This window comes from Macrosteles quadrilineatus, unplaced genomic scaffold, assembly GCF_028750875.1.
Source record: "Macrosteles quadrilineatus isolate MER2022 unplaced genomic scaffold, UCM_ALF_1.0 Scaffold_7__1_contigs__length_78375512, whole genome shotgun sequence".
Lineage (NCBI taxonomy): Eukaryota > Metazoa > Arthropoda > Insecta > Hemiptera > Cicadellidae > Macrosteles > Macrosteles quadrilineatus.
This window is the reverse complement of record NW_026542600.1, coordinates 42,625,301-42,642,095: the sequence shown is the minus strand read 5'-3', so window position 1 is coordinate 42,642,095 and position 16,795 is coordinate 42,625,301. Positions and strand designations below refer to the sequence as shown.

Below are 16,795 nucleotides of genomic sequence, written 5' to 3'. Positions count from 1 at the left end.
CTAGCAATTTCATCAGGCAATTTATTTGTATCTTCAGTTTAGTTGTATCTAACCATTTCTTTTGATCTTAAAGGTATAAAATACAGTAGATTTATCTGGACTCCTCTGGACCGAGGCCAGTCCGGATAACGTGTTTTACTGTTAAACCAACGTCCTCAAAAATTTGTTAAAACAGACCGTTTAAATGCATACTATATACAGTATTTGACTTAGATTTAGGAGACCATTGTATATAGACACGTGATCACTGGTCTCAAATCATTCCCTCGAGAACAGTCGTTTCATTACCACCCACTTCCTGCCGATCTAGCCGGGTTAAACCGACGTGCTGATAAAAATTGTCCAGTTAAAGAGATGTCATTTCCGCCAAGTGTAGTCCGGTTAAAAGGTGTCTGGATAAGAGGGAGTCTACTGTACCGCTTTCAGCAACATGCCGAGCAAGCAAATGCCATATAGTCTCCTTGACTATTTAAAATTTAAACAAGTTCAACATAATCCTTACAAAATATAACAACTATACATTGTTCTACATAGTACAAAGTAGTCTATACATAGTTCTAGCCTAATATAAATTTCAGGCAGTCAAGAAACATACAAAATTTATGTTTTGGCTCAATATTAAAATCTGTCATGAAAATAGTTAAATATACCAACGCTTATTAATTTATTTCATTAACAACCAATACTTGTAAATTATTTCACTTCTGACTTCTGAGTTGAAAGTGGACCAAAAGTGCTATCAAATATATATAAATTCAATATATACATTTTACAGACCGATTAACTTTTGGATTCTTATCCCAGGTGAAATTTTTAGATGGTACTTAATATTTTTGCTACCTTTTTATATTTAATAACAAGTGTTCAGATGACTTATCAGTAATTTATCAGAGTGCTGTGGACAAGTGCATTTCCTAAAATTATCTCTCCAATTTAAGCACACAATTACATTTAATCAATTAATTTCTCATGCTCGACTTTCATTAATTATGAAAAATGTATCACAATTAATTTCATATTTTGGTGCACAAATCTCTAAAGCTTTAATATATAGCTATCAAACAAGATTTTAATGAATAATAATTTTTTTTGTTCAATGTGTGGGTTAAAAATATTATTGCTATGGTCCACAGCCAGTAATATTTTCCACATGGTCATATTCATCATTAATCCAATCATATTTTCTGTACATTCTTTAACCCTGGTATCCCAAACACAGAAATAAAAACTGCTTCATGAGTAAACAATTTTAATAATGCCTTTTCATATTTACAACATGTTTTTCTACAGTATAAATTCTTTAAGGTAGGTAGAGTAGAAGGCAAAAGAAGAATTATCTGAGCAATTCGCAACATTGTACTCTCAGACTAGGTGTCAGCATAGTCAAAGGTTGAACACAGATAAGGCTGCTACATTACACAGCTATTAGTAAGCGCCTGATAAAGTAAATTTTGTTCAATATTGCTTATTTTCTCTTGCATTACTGATTACGTAGCTTTTTACTTTAGCAGATCGACTATAATTATCTTTATCTTCAGTTTAGTCACGTGTTACAAATGTAATATAACAGAATTTATACAATAATTAGAATTTTCTCTCAAGGCGCCACTCATGATTGAATGGGTAATAACATAGACAAAAAGAATTAAATATAGACTGTCAGCCGTGCTGCGGTTACCATAGGTTCTGGCGCACACCGCTGTAGTTTACGTAGCGCGTTCGCCGTAACTACATGGCGCTCCAAGCGGTGTGCACCAGAACCTATGGTAACCGCAGCACAGCTGACGGTCTATATTTAATTCTTTTTGTCTATGGTAATAAGTATCGTGTAAAATTCTTGCCTTATGTTCCTTACTCTTTCTTTATCTAAAGTTGAACTTGGTCCTCTTAATCAAATTTAAATAGTAATATTATGCTACAGTAATTAACTTGAGTATATGACTCGACACTACGATTTGAATTGCCTAAGCCACAGTAGACTCACTCTCATTCTGGCACCTCGAGTGCCAATTTCTCAGGTCCTGACACCTCGAGTTCCGACCTCTCAGGTCCCGACACCTCGGGTTTTAGCTTCTCAGGTCCTTACAACCGGGGTTCCAAATTCTAGGGTATCGACCATTTCTAGGGTTCTTTTCTGACACCTCGGGTTCCGACACCTCGGGATCCAACACCTCGTGTTCAGACACCCAAATCCTTGTTTTAAATAAAAAACGTCTGAACCATTAAAAGTTTATATACAAATTAAGGATCAGATGATATGCAACTATGTGCATACGCTTTTACTTTGAAATATTAATCCATCCCTAAACATATTGAGCTATTGGAACAAGAATAATTCTAATTCCAGTCTAATGTTTTAGAATTAACCATTAAGACCTGTTATTGATCATTTAAAAAAAAAAAAACTAGACGCATATATCTAAATTTAAATTGTATTCGAGTAGTTAAGTAAATTGATGTCTGTAGCAGTATTCTATATCTATATTTGACTATGTATATATAATCTAAACTAATTGAAGTTGTCAATCTTCTAAAAGGTAATTTTGTAACCATGCATTGTTGACCTACCTATGTGAAAGTACTTAGCCTAACTTTTAGCTTATGAAACTTTCAAATTCAAATTCTTTATTGACTCATAACATCTTTTGGAGTACAATGTACATAGATAGGAGTTTTTTCAATATTTATAAAACTAATACTAAACTGTTATATTTGATAAAACTAATTACAATTATTAAAACTTAAAAAATGTAATAGTAATACTGTACAAAAAGAAAAAAAAATATCTGTCAATTCTTAAAACTAAGCTCAAACTACATGATGAAATACCAGTCTGGTCTGTATCAGGACAGGATATAGGCTTTTGTCCTGTATATAATTATACTACAGCAAAAAAAAAAATAATAATTAAGGACTCTTTCTTAAACCGTGGCACATCCTACCCTTCAAAATTATCCAGAAAAAATACTTTAAATTTTGGATTAGAAAGCAAGCCTAAACTTTGGATTAATCACTGCCCAAGACCCATCCAGTCTATCACTTTGTTCTGTCCTCAGGTAATTGATAAATTTAGTCACTAAATATTTGAGATACATATTTTTTTATTTTACCTTGAAGGTAGAGTAATGCTAAAGCCAATGAAGTTTGTACACAAAGGAAACACTTGTGTTCATATTTCTAGCTCATCACACAACAAACATGATTTCATTAAGTGTCTGTTGAATGTGTTGCTGTACTCATGACGGAACTGCATTGTACGTAGTGTCTTATTGGTTATATTATGGTGACAACAATATACCTATTGAATACAATGGATCTAAAATTTGTTTTTAAAAATAATTGGATTGATTCAACTTAACAGTTAATCAGAAGAAGCCAGAAGAGTCACGTAGCACAGCTCCGTGAGTCACCGATGGTGTTGTTTTTGTTTGCTATATAGTTTATAAATATGTAAAGTAAGAGTTTTTGTTGATTTAATGTTCAATGTACTCATTCCTGATGAATTACAACCTTGTAACAAATTATGTTTTTTTCTAGAGCTTCAAGAGCTGATAATAATGCCAGTGGAGAGTGATAGAGTGCCTGTCAAAGAGCCAGAGGAGGCACAATACCTGGAAGATGCTGAAGAGCCAGAGTCTACTAGTGAATGGCGAAACCTCATTGGGTTCTGGATTCTTGGTCTTTGCAACAATTATGGTTACGTGATCATGCTGAGTGCAGCTCACGATATACTTGCCCACCATGATCCTAGCAAGCATGTTTCAGTAAGTAGTCTTCATTATGTTTACAGGTTAAACCTCAAAAGACAGTGTACACAAAACAGCATGTGTCCTCTTAAGTCTATGAGGAAAAGTAGATAAGTTCCTTTCTTTCATTTAATTTAAAACCTCACCTGTCCAAATGAGTCGAGACCAAGCCAGTGGTGACCGTAGCAATTAGATAATGTAGATGACAGACTTTGAACAAGCAATGTTTGGCTTCGTCCAAGCTGCTACCATATTTCCACCTAACATTTTCATTGCATTAGACAATAAGGAGGACATGTTGGCTACTCTATAACAGTGCTACTAACAGAGATTTAGTAGAACCTCAGTCCCAAAAACTGTATTAAAAAGCATTTGCCATATTATAAATTTGTTATTAAAACAGAACTTGAAATGATTTTCTGCAATGAGCACGGTTTTTGTGGTCCCACCTCTCAGCAGATTGCAGTGTTTACAAGGGTTACTATACAGTGATGATGTTTTTCCTTGCAACGGAAACCCTGAAAAACTTATTTAAATTTATTGTACATCGTAGTTCTATTTGGTTTATTACTTTCAAAATTGTTTGCCAAGAATGAGTTGAGTTGCAGCTTTGATTATATTGGTCATCTTAATTGAAGTGACTTCTACAGTAGTGACTATAATAATGGTACAATACCTCGTCAAGTAGTCCAAATGATGATTGAGGTTAGCAACCTACATGTTTCGCCGTAAATACGGCATCGTCAGGGTTACAAAAACGAAGACATCGATGTCACACGCACACAATAAATACACGGATACGAACATTTAATTACGGAAAGACAAAGTAAACATTTAATTGACATTGATAGGCCTATCACACGCACACGACACGGACGGTCCCGGCGCAGGTAGTAGACTGCAGTGTCAGACTCCTTCCTCGTTGTTGTCCATGTTATCAGTAGGACAAAGGTCAGGTGGCCGGTTATTTTGGTGAATTAGCACATTGAAAATAGAGTGTGACTGGAACTGCAGTTTTTCGTTGAGGATATGTCCACTGGCAGTGTTGTCGTGGTACAATTTGTAAATTTCAAACTCCTCTAACGTGTTTAGTTTACTACCTTTACTGCATTTATGTAGCACCTCAAGACCGTCAGCAATCTCACTCATGTTATGGTTTAGGTCGATTAAATGCTGGGCAAACGATGAATTTTGTTTGATTAAAAGTGGTTTGGGCCTTTGTTCGTTGTAGCGAGTAGCGAACCCACGACCTGTTTGCCCAACATATTGGCTCGGACAATCTTGGCATTTAATTTTGTAAACACCTGTCATTTCCATTTTATCTCTTGATCGGTCAATTTGTGACAGGGTGTTACGAGTACGGTTTGTAGTTTTGAATGTTAATTCGATTCCCTGCCTACGAAGCTCTTTGGATAGGCAATTTTGTAGTGTGTGGGAATATTCAATACATACGTACTTCTTACGTTCGTCCTTTTGTTTGACCTCTCTATTATGGTGTTTGATTATAAGTCTGTCTACAAGCCCGCTATTATAGCCGTTGGATATGGCTATATGTTTGATGATATTGTATTCATTATTGTAATTTGTGGGACTTAAGGGGACCGTTAAAAGTCTGTGTACCATGTGAAACATGTAGGTTGCTAACCTCAATCATCATTTGGACTACTTGACGAGGTATTGTACCATTATTATAGTCATATAAAGTAATCCAGGGGCCATCAACATGGAATTTAATTCTACAGTAGTCTCAATTATACAATCTTCTGCTATTCTACCTTTTGTGTTATTCAACTCCCTACAGACGATCCAATTCCAATGAAACAAGTGCTATTTCCATTTTGTTTGCCCCCCTGTCTGTACTTAGAAGATACACATGTAATGAACTATGTATTATTATTTACCTAGAATGAAGGTTGTTTTTAGAAACTCGCATAATGTCAAGTGAAAACCATGGTCAAACACCTAACAATTGATCATGTAACAGGATGGAAACTACAACAATGCCACTCTTCTGGACCCGAACAAGAGAGACTGCAACTACATGTCTACTGGAGCTATCTTGCTGGCTGACATCATCCCTTCACTACTAACCAAAATCATTTCCCCGTTCTTCCCTCTTTATGTACAGTAAGTATCCACAATTTAACAAAACATTACTAGTTATTTATATTATTTACTGCTACAAAATAGTGCATTACCACATTTCTTGGTAAGCTAAACAAAGCCTTAGCCTAGCATACAGTGCTGTTATTTCCCAGTTCAAACCCTAACTCACTCGACTAAAAAGTCCATTGTTTATGTTTTTCAACTCATTTTGGAATGAGTGATTGATTTTTGGTATATGTTTTGTTTTGTTAGTTATTTATCTACTAAAATGCACGTATATGAAATTTGACAATTGGTGTTTACGCAATGATTGCGTAAAGATAGTCTCTATGACACAAGTCGCAAGCATTTGTGAGTTACTTAAAAACTTCTACGAGTGTTGGTTAGCAAATCGCTTAGTTCCTCTTGGGTAAGGAATGTGTGAGTTTCCAGGGGAAGTCAGTAGATCAACAATTAAACTGGTCGTTACCAGTTGATAAGTTGGCGTGCTAAGCATTACAATTTTACTTCTTTTATCTGAATCCTTGAACCCCATTGGTCCGTTAAATTTTATCAAGAATAGCCTCCTCTAACACGAGGCCGTGGCAAATAAAGTGGCAACATCAAACTCTTCGGCCTATTCACATGGTAATAATAGTATAACAAACGTGTAAAAATTAGCATTTGCACAGACACTCTATGAAGTGGTTGCTACAGCTGTTTTGGTGGGACAGAACTACGGCTTTGTCACTTATGTTTCTCCTCAGCCTTGTATTAGAGGAGGCCATGATTTCGTTCATTTTGACCATCAGCTGAGAACGTGTCAGATGTACTCTGCTGATTGGTGACAAGCGATTTCCGATGAACTCTGCCGAACGTACCAAGAGGACTTTTTTAGTTAAAATGCTTCTTCCAATGCTGCATCGTTGAGTGTTACTTATTATCAAACGCCAGATTAGTTGGGTTTTACTGTATTCAAATTCGAACAGCCTAACTACCAATAGTGAACATTGTTTGATACTTGGATCTCGCTACCTGTTGTTGTAAAGCTTGTGCTGGTTACAGTGTGCGGATGTTCCTGATGATTGTGCTGTCGTGCGCTGGCTACATTCTAGTAGGCGCCTCCCAGACTCAGGCTGTTGCTATCCTAGGAGTTGTAGCCACAGCGTTCTCATCGGGACTGGGAGAAGCCACGTTGCTCTCATACATGCCTTTCTTCAAAAACAAGTGAGTAAATCATGTAAATCGAGTTTATTATAATGCTTTTCTATAGGAGTTCATGCTTTAAAAGAGTTTTTCTAGTGAATTTTCCTATAGGGAAGAAGCTATTACCGTAGGTGGTAGAGAAAGACCACAAACACTTAAGAAATCCGGAACTGATTTACTTAATGTCCCCTCTATATGTATAAGTTATAAGATTGAGTTTGCAATCCAGCAATATCAGAAAGGGAACAGAGCAGTGTTATGGGGTTTGAATTTTTCCCCTCTTAAAATACCAAAATATCCAATTTTCATTACAGCCTTCGTGAAGAGCTTTTAAAAACAAACAATTTAGTATGATTAAGCGTTGTAAGATTATGTAAGGTTATGGGGAAAATTCTAAAAAATATAAATTTAAAATGTCTATGTTATTCTTATCTAGAGAAAAAGAAAACTGGTGTTGTTTCCTTCTTCATGGATGTATTTTGATCAATTTTGGAAAATTTATTTATTTCATCCTCTACTATTCAAGTATGATAATAAAACTCTTTCCCCCTTCACCATAGCAGTAAACGATACTTGTTAAATCCAATGTTAATTAAATAGAGAATAAATATGTCTAGTTTATGGAAATATTTGAGTAAAAATCCAATCAGACAAATTGAAATTCGCTTAGTCTAAAGGTTTGCTGCGGTAGGGGTATTAATTTTTTTTTTAGCTTATAAAAATTAGAAAATAAATGTAAGGGCTAGTAGGTAAAGGTTTCCATAACACAACATCACCATTATTTCCCCTACATCACTATTTACCATAGTACAAACATAACTATGTTCTGTTATCTGACCTTTTTTGTATCTATAAGCTCAAATTTAGTACTGCACTGAGAGGTAGGCATATTCTTGTTAGGTTTGAGTACTTTTACGAGACACACATGTGCTGCTCTGTCAATAGTCTGTTAATCATAGTTGTATTGTTGTTGAATGAACATGTGTAATAAATAATATAACTTTTAAACCGAAGGCTAGCCTTGTTTTTCATGGAATTGCAGGACAACTATTTTCAGCTTGTGCACCTAATGTAACTTAATCAGCAGTTTCCTACTTTTACACACAACACAACCTATAATTTCTAAGGCTATTATGATTTTCCCATGAATTTCCAATAGTTTGGATATGTATTCTATCCTGACATCCCCCCCAAAAAAAACTCTAAATAAATAAACTGGAAGGTTCCTAAATTTTTTCCCTTTTCGACCGCAGAAAATTGTAATACAGGTAGTAAAGTATTGTGTAATTATAATGTTTGTCTCTGAATTCAAAATCTTTGCTTATTACAGTTCTAATGGTATTTTTAAATAATCATTAATTTTTTATGTTAATAATGTGGGTTGGGTACCATCTAGAATACTTTAAAGGGCTGGTAGAAACAAAACTTAAAAACTATATTGAAAATTATCAAATGATCTTAATGATCTTCTGGATTCATTTAGATGCACAAGTTTTGTGCCAGAAACATTTAAAAATGTCTTTTTCACAATCCCTCCTTTGGTTGGCACTTTTGTTAAAAAATTTACAAGAGTATAGAAATGTACAATGGTATTCAATCTTATATAGGTACCTATTTATATCTTCAATATCATTGATTGTTGTTGAAGATGTTATGCTCAACCCTAGATTACCCTGTGGCTGACTATGGTCTTAGCCAGTGGTGTGGTGAAGCAGAAACGCATGGGAATGGTGTTTCCACTAAGCTTTTTCCAAATAACCTATTTATTAATAGGCGACCTGTATTTGTTCTACGGCAGTGGTGAGAGTTCCTGCACTGCAAACTTTACGACTACACCACTGGTCCTAACCTATTTTTATTTTTTATTTTTTTTTTTTACATTGAGCTGGACTGCCACACCATATAAATATTCTATAGGTACCCAATATTGATCAATATTCTGTATTTTTAATCAAACTAAACTTGTCAATTTTTTTAATGTACATAAGAAAAAAACATGTTGACATATATTTAAGACGTGATTATCTTCATTTACTCATATGAACATTCTGCAAGTGAACAATATGGTAGGTATCCATAGTCGAAGTAGACTGTTAAATCATTGTCTTTGGGAGATGACCAAGATTTATCATTCTACAACAGAATTTACTTTGTGTGTGTTGTATTGGTCTATTGTTAGTTCCTGTTTGTAACATGTTAATGGTTTTGCAGAAATGTGATATCTACTTGGTCGTCAGGCACTGGTGGTGCAGGTTTCTTTGGTTCTCTCAGCTACGCCACCCTAACTGGATTAGGCCTCTCTCCTGCCATGACTCTATATGTTATGCTCGTAGTACCTGCGCTCATGTCTATCACGTTAGTTATCATTTTGTTTTTGTTAATGTGAATATCACCTAGCTTATTCAGCAAGCCAGTAGAGGAACAAGCTAAATCCTAAAAAAAACCCTAAAGAAAACCCACATATACAATTAAAACTGTTTGCCATTTACTCAGCTTCAGTTACTTTGTGAAGTCGCTCAGTTGACAATCTCGTCATGTGGGATTGAAACAATACACAAACGTTCTTTCTCAAAATCATTATATGCAATTATTTCTATGTTTTAAAGATACTTTACTGTGATTGAAAGTAATAGCCACATGTTGCGGGATATACAGTGTGATCGATAAGTCCCGGAATGGTGTAATATATTTTATACTATTATAGATAAAGGAATGAAACTTGGTAAATCAATTATAGCCTTAAATGTCTGCTCTTTTAAGTTATTATTAATTTTTCATCCATTAAGGGGGACGGCCCACAAGGAGTCAATTGAAATTCTTAAATAGCAGCATAGGTCAAGTTTGGTATCAAATGAAAGGTTTCGTTAGTAAACACAATGCCACAACAAACCCAAACTCAAACAGACAATGGAGTAAAAAATGACAGCTGTTCAAAGGTTCTTTGAATTTGCAATGCTTATTGCTTATAGCCTATTATGCGCCCGCTAGAAATTGGAAGAAATCATAAACGTTAGCATAGGTCGATATGCAACTTACATTAAAGATCCTTATTAGTAGAATACAGCTGGGTAAAAAATGACAGCCGTTGAAAGATTCAAAATGGCAGATTTAAGAAATATTTTAAATGAAATTATTTATTGTTGTTAAAATTATGTACAAAGTTCAAGACATTCGTCAAAAGAAAAACAAAACTATCAAGATGGCTCTGGCAACTAAAATAACTAAAACTCTAAACCAAATTGTACTCTTCATGTTTGTACAGGCAAGCCTGTGTTAGAGTAGTTTTTAAAACTTGTCTGAATTTTAAAACACACAGGTTTTTGATGGATGCAGGCAAGAAATTGTACATTTGAACGGTTGCCATTTTTGACTTGATTGTCCCTTTGATTTTGGGTTTGCGGCAATATGTTTTACTAAATAAGACCTTTAATTTGATACCGAAATTGACCAATGCTGCTGTTTGAGAACTTTGTCTTAGTACTTGTGGGCAGTCCTCATTAAGAGTTTAAAAAAGTAATGATAGCTTGAAAGAGTAGACATTGATACCTATGCCAAGTTTTATTACTACTATCTATAATGGTAAAAAATAAATATATTACGACGTTCCGGGACTTTTCAATCACACTGTATGCTGTTTTTACTTGGGACCACATATGCCAACCTAATTCAATACAAAAATTATGCAGGCAAAATGGCATCAGCACAAATTGTGTGAAGGGTATGTTTGAATGGAAATGTATCTAAGATTTAAAAATAGTAAAATGTTTTATATTTTAAACTCTCATAATTACCAACAACCATTATTGTAGGAAACCATTATTGTGGCTTGTATGAGAAATTACTGTTGACTTTTCCATCAATTAACACTTTTCCATCACGTTTAGTAAACAAACAGCAAGTTTTCACAATGTCCCAAAGTGAGAAATAATTACAGCAGTCTCATATCTTCCAAGAACATGCCGGTGTAGCAAAAGAGATTGTCTGGATGGACCCCTACAGGGTACACATGGAAATAGCACACAATATCACAGTACTCAATTTCCCACAGGGAGGTTCGAATAACATGGAAGGTTAGAAGACAGAAGGTTGGCAAATGGAGATTTCACTGTACCTGAGGACCTTTTTCTCATATGAGGATGGGAATCAAATTTCAGATCTCAAAATTTTGTGAAAATTTGCTTATTTGATCATGATAGGAAATGTTTGCAATTAATCCCTGAAATCACAAAAAATACCATCATAAAAACTCTAAAGAATCAAAACTGGTTATTTCTAAATTCTGGACATTTGTTTGAGCAGGTTCTGGATCGTCTTAGATAGGCCAAAGCTGGAAGATGCTGGCAGTCAAAACCAATCAGAGGCTAACTTCAACAGCACCCTCAGCAATGACCAAATCCCACTTACCCTGTCTAATGACTCTTTTTGGGAAAAGCTTCAGTCTATTCCCCCTCTCTTCAAGTATATGATTCCCCTCGGTCTAGTCTACTTCTTTGAATACTTCATCAACCAAGGATTGGTATGCTGAATATTGGTGTAGATTTTAAGTTAATAACCTAAGTTTGGTTGATTGATGGAAGGGAGCAGGCTTTAGGTCTACACACGTCAACCTAAACTATTAGTGATTGTTTTGACCCAAGCCAAAATGAAAAGTAAGATTTTGCCTACTTTATTAATTGACAAAATTTAGAGCATGGAATCAGTCAAGTATTTTAGCTATGTCTTAATGCAATGACCAAGAGATTCAGAGCCCATTGGAAGTAATTTGGAATCCCATTGGTTCACCTAATCAGAAAATCAAAATATATTTCTAAGACAAAGAAAACTTTCTCTGTTTTAGAGAAATTCCTTTACAAAAGGTCATATTATACACAATTTTTATTTATAAAAACATTTCCTGGGGGTAAAACCTAACGGTACGTCCACAGTGCATGCCGATTCAGATTCAGATTTTCGGCAACAGGAATGGCACTTGCATTCAAATAGAAGTGGAATGAATTATTTCAGAACGAATTCTTCATTCTGGTTCCAGATTCCAATTCAGATTTTGCTCCTACGCATACCTAAAAAAATTTGTTTTATAGTAAAATATTTATTTTTTCATCCTTACTGTTAGGGTTACCATTAAACGCTCTTCGGGAAAATTGTTTTGTTTGTGTAGGTTACACAAGTTTCTTAAAATACGATGTCCAATTTTAATAATATGTTTCGGTGGTTTCGGGCTCCATTCTACGCAATATAGAAAGAAGCTGCATCATGTATAGCTATGGGAAAAGAAATATATAACACCATTTTCACTGGCTGTAACTTCACAACAGTTTCAGACGTTATCATTTCACACATTAATTCCTCATCCGACAATTCCATAACCAAGACTGACTTGCTTCTTTGCTAACCGAGTAAGTACCAGTGGCGTAATTCCTGCTTCCACTGTGACCACCAACAAAATATCTGACTAAGGTTAACCACGCGCCGAAAATCTCAATCTGATTCTGAATCTGAATTGGCGTGCACTCTAGACGTACCTTAAGTCCACCAGTGTTTAATTTTTTCGCTCCTCATTTGACCAGTCTCCATTCAGATTACAGCAAGGAGCTTTTTTTTGTATCAATTTCTTTTTTAATACCTAGATGATAAATTACTGTTGGGATCCATTAACTGCTCAATCAATGAAAAATTGCATACTTATTTATATAGCTTGGTAAAAAATGTGCTGATAAATAAAATGTTTGTTTCAAAATAAAAGTCTTTTTAGTATACCGGCAATGTTTATTTAACTATAATTTTGCATAATTTTTGTTTCAGTTTGAACTCATATATTTTAACAACATTTTCATTGACCACAATGCTCAGTATCGTTGGTACCAGGTCACTTACCAGATTGGTGTGTTTTTCTCTCGATCATCAATCAACTTAATGAAAATAGACGCCATATGGCTCATGGCAGTTTTACAGGTAAGATAAATTATATGAATATAGAGGGAATTTTTTGTGGTGTGATTTTAAAATGAAATGAAACAAGCGCTAATTACTTGTTACCATCGTAATGGATTATTTTTACAACAGTATTATGCCATATTAGTGTTTTAAACATTATTTCAGGCATATTGGCACCGTGGTTTTCTCGTTGGAAGTGCAGTCTGCAAGTCTGATTTGCGAGCACACTTCCCAAAAATTGGGAACGTATTCCAGCAATAACATGACGAATGCTGACTTCCAAGTTGTCCGGAGTAGTATGTGGCTCATTGGCGTATACTTTTGACTTAACATATCCCGAGAAAATAGTCTGTTTATTGTGATATCACTCGATTGTGGAGGCCAGTTAACATGGCCTCTATACGATATAATGTGTCTATGAAATGTTTCTCTCAAAACACTAATTGTAGCGTTTGCTGTGGGGTGTGATGCACCATGTGTTGAAACCAAACCTCGTCTAAACTAGCTTTCAGTTTGGTTGGGGAACAAAAAGTTTCTTATCATAACTCGGATACTTCCACGATTGCACGAGTTGTTTAAGTCAACTATAGTCAACAATTAATATTGTTAAAAAACTAAAAAATAATCAATACTTTTCAAAGGTAGCCGATCTTGACTCAACCTGATTCTGGCCTGAGACCCGAAGGTAAACATTTACTATGTGTTTACGTACCCCGAAGTAAACAAGTCTAGTCTGCAGACCTCTAATATTATTATTAAAAAAATAAAAGAGGGTAATTTATCAGTTAGTCTCCTACCTCCTAGATCTATTCGCTGATCAGATTGTCGAAAAAATGGGCCAGGTCCATCGATATCGATACTACGTGTCTCACTGATAGAGCCTTTTTGCCACTTACAATTCCGTCTTGCTTTTAATTAATCTGATTCTAGGAATCATCATCAATACCACAGTAAAAAAAAACCTAATTTAGACAAGCACTTTAACAACTTACCTTAAATCCAATTTACTTCCATAAGTGTTTTTGCAGTTTATGAGGTGGTCATTTGTTGTATATTTTAGGTCTTATACTAGTGGATTTTGTCATTCAACTTTTCCAAACTTTAAAAACCACCTCCATCAAAATACTACTTTAGATTGTAATATGCAAGGTCCAGGGCTTCTTTAGTAAATTGGCCCAGGCCCCAAAAGGTTTTAGGGGGGGCAAGGAAGAAAGAAACCCCCTCCCAAAGGGGGCGCAAACATCCCTCGGGCCCATAACGTGTCACATGCAAATAATCGCTAGCTTGACAAAGTTACTTATACCTTGTATGGAAATGTGCAAAAATTACAATAATAACATATAATTAACCTTTTCCAGGGTGTGAATGTGATATTCTTTACGTTTGAGTCTTTGTTCTCATTCCTACCAAACATCTATGTGGTGTTGGCAGCTGTCTTGTGGGAAGGGCTGCTAGGAGGCGCTGCCTACGTCAACACATTCTACAAGATCAACAAAGAGGTTTGTGGCAATAGTTAGAACTACTGTTTGGACTGACCCTACATCTTTTGCTTTAGAGACTGACGCAGCGCTGTGATTGGTTGAATTTTTCCATGCAGTTTACATGGCAGTTTGGACTCATATGTACTGAGTCCCCACGTACTACCTATTGCAAAAACATATTGCGTCACCCGTCCTAAAAACATTGAGCCTGCTAGTGTTTATGTACATTCAAATGCAGGAATAGAAATCATATTTTTTAAGTTAGGCCTTAATTATTTATTATATTATTTTCACTTTGCATGAAAATGGGATAACTCCGTCCCAGAGTCTTTATGGACCAGCCGCCACTGCTCATTGCCATAATACAGCACCTTCTGTTATAAATTAAAATTACCAATATTATAAGTTGTTGTCGAGATTTAAAAAGCATGTTATATGTTACAGGTGATTCCAGAAAAAAGGGAATTTTCAATGGCAATTACATCACTTGCTGATGCTCTTGGAATCACACTTGCAGGATTCTTGTCAATGCCTGTCCACAATTACATTTGTGGACTGCCTAAAAACTTGGGGTTCTAGATGCTGTTTTGTGTTGAAGGGCATTGGTCATTATTACACTCACCGATGATCGGTGTCCCTGATTTCAAAACTAAAACCGGTGTACCTAATTTCAAAATTAGAACCAAGTATCTATACATACCTGTAAAGTATTTCTGTATATATCTGTGTAATCATTGTATATTTATGTTAAGAGGCAACTTTGTTTACTACATTTTTAAATACCATTTTTGTTAACATTTGTTTACTGTTGTAGCTGCAGATTAGGTAAAATTTTGTCTCAATTAATTACATACACTCCAAATTCTTAGGTACCTATATTATCTTTACCTCCAAGAGTAATTATTTAAAAAAAAAATTATATTGTTTTTATAAAGCGATGAGTAGAAAAAAACTTTAATTTAACAAATCTATAAAAGAAAAACTGTGAATTATTTATACTATGCCCATGCTCCAGAAAATAGTCAAAGCAATTATAAAAAAATAACTATAACAGCACACCAAACAACTTGCTGTTTTTGTAAAGTTTTCCCAACAAATCAAACATAAAATATGTTAAATGTTTGGTAAATTAGTGACATTGCCTTAAACAAATCCTACTATGGCCTTACTTAGTTAAGATTTCATCTTGCATCTGTATATTCCTATCTCATGTAGTTTTATAGTAAATGTTTTTTTTTTCTACAAAACAAATATTTATTTTTGTTAACCTTTGAAGATGTTATGGTTTAATATCAAATAAAATGTTTTACCAAAACAGAATTAGTTTTTGTTTTTTTGTTTGTTTCCCTAGCTTGTCTTAATTTATTGTATTCATTTTATAAATTGTTTTCAATTATGTGTTGAATATATACAAGAATTGTAAATATCTTATCATTTAAGTCTATTAAAACAGTGTAATGTGGCAAAAACATTTTTTAGGTACAAACAATGTATCATATTTATTTACAGTGTAAAGTAAAAACATCATACTCCTGTATATTGGAGCTTTAAAAAAATGTGTGTTAGGCGTTTGAACTAAGGAAGTGGTTCATTTTATGGTAGTAGACAGTTCAAAATTGTATTTATTCTAGAGACAAATCCAGATTATTAAACTTTTGGATTGTTGGCATTTGAATTATTGATGTTTTAATGTTTACATAAATTACAGATGTATTTTAAACACATTTACCTGACTAACATGTTACAAAGCCTAGTTAATTGTTTATTAAGTTCCTTCTCGTCCCTTCCCCCTCAAACGGGAGCTCATGGGTCAGTGGTTTTTTTGACCAACTACATTTTGAAGTAACTTTTGATGGTTCAAACGTTTTTTTGGTTCTGACAAAGGTCAGATTCTAAAGTGTCCAAAAAGGAGGGAGTCTACCATAATATTAATATGTTATCATTTAAAATATCCTGTCTGTTAGGGGCAGGTTCAAATGTGAGGGTGAGAAAATTAGATTGAGAAGCGAAAGAGAAATTCAAACTTTAATTTTCAAGAAATAAAAGGTAACATGTCAGAGTAATACCAATAAACCCGAGAAGTGAATGCAAAGTTATTTTACATTTGAGTCCATTATGGTGGATATGCCTGGCAGTAGATTGAAAACTTAGGGAAACTTGTCAGATTAAAACCAACACTGTTTGAAAGATGCTCTCAAATCAAGCAAACATTGCAGAATTGGATTCAGGCATACGTCTTCAGTTATTAGCTGCGTTCTCACATTTGTACATCTATCTTGCTCAATACTTTCCACCATTTTATTCCCAGCTTAAAATCAATAAGACATTCTCACAATCAATCAA

The 16,795-nt window shown here is 34.6% G+C and overlaps 1 protein-coding gene across 5 annotated transcripts in view; it reads left to right on the top strand.

Annotated features, from left to right (window-relative positions):
• LOC128998681 (battenin) overlaps positions 1–15,762 on the top strand; it is a 35,221-nt gene extending 19,459 nt beyond the window's left edge. For all 5 annotated transcript variants that reach the window (XM_054424916.1, XM_054424917.1, XM_054424918.1 and 2 more), the window contains 8 exons: positions 3,538–3,764; positions 5,731–5,873; positions 6,897–7,058; positions 9,249–9,392; positions 11,337–11,553; positions 12,840–12,989; positions 14,330–14,470; positions 14,897–15,762. In XM_054424916.1, coding sequence (XP_054280891.1) covers positions 3,558–3,764; positions 5,731–5,873; positions 6,897–7,058; positions 9,249–9,392; positions 11,337–11,553; positions 12,840–12,989; positions 14,330–14,470; positions 14,897–15,031 — 1,299 coding nt within the window. In that variant the 5' untranslated portion in view covers positions 3,538–3,557 and the 3' untranslated portion in view covers positions 15,032–15,762. The remainder of the gene's footprint in view (positions 1–3,537; positions 3,765–5,730; positions 5,874–6,896; positions 7,059–9,248; positions 9,393–11,336; positions 11,554–12,839; positions 12,990–14,329; positions 14,471–14,896) is intronic.
• The last annotated feature ends 1,033 nt before the right edge of the window (positions 15,763–16,795 follow it).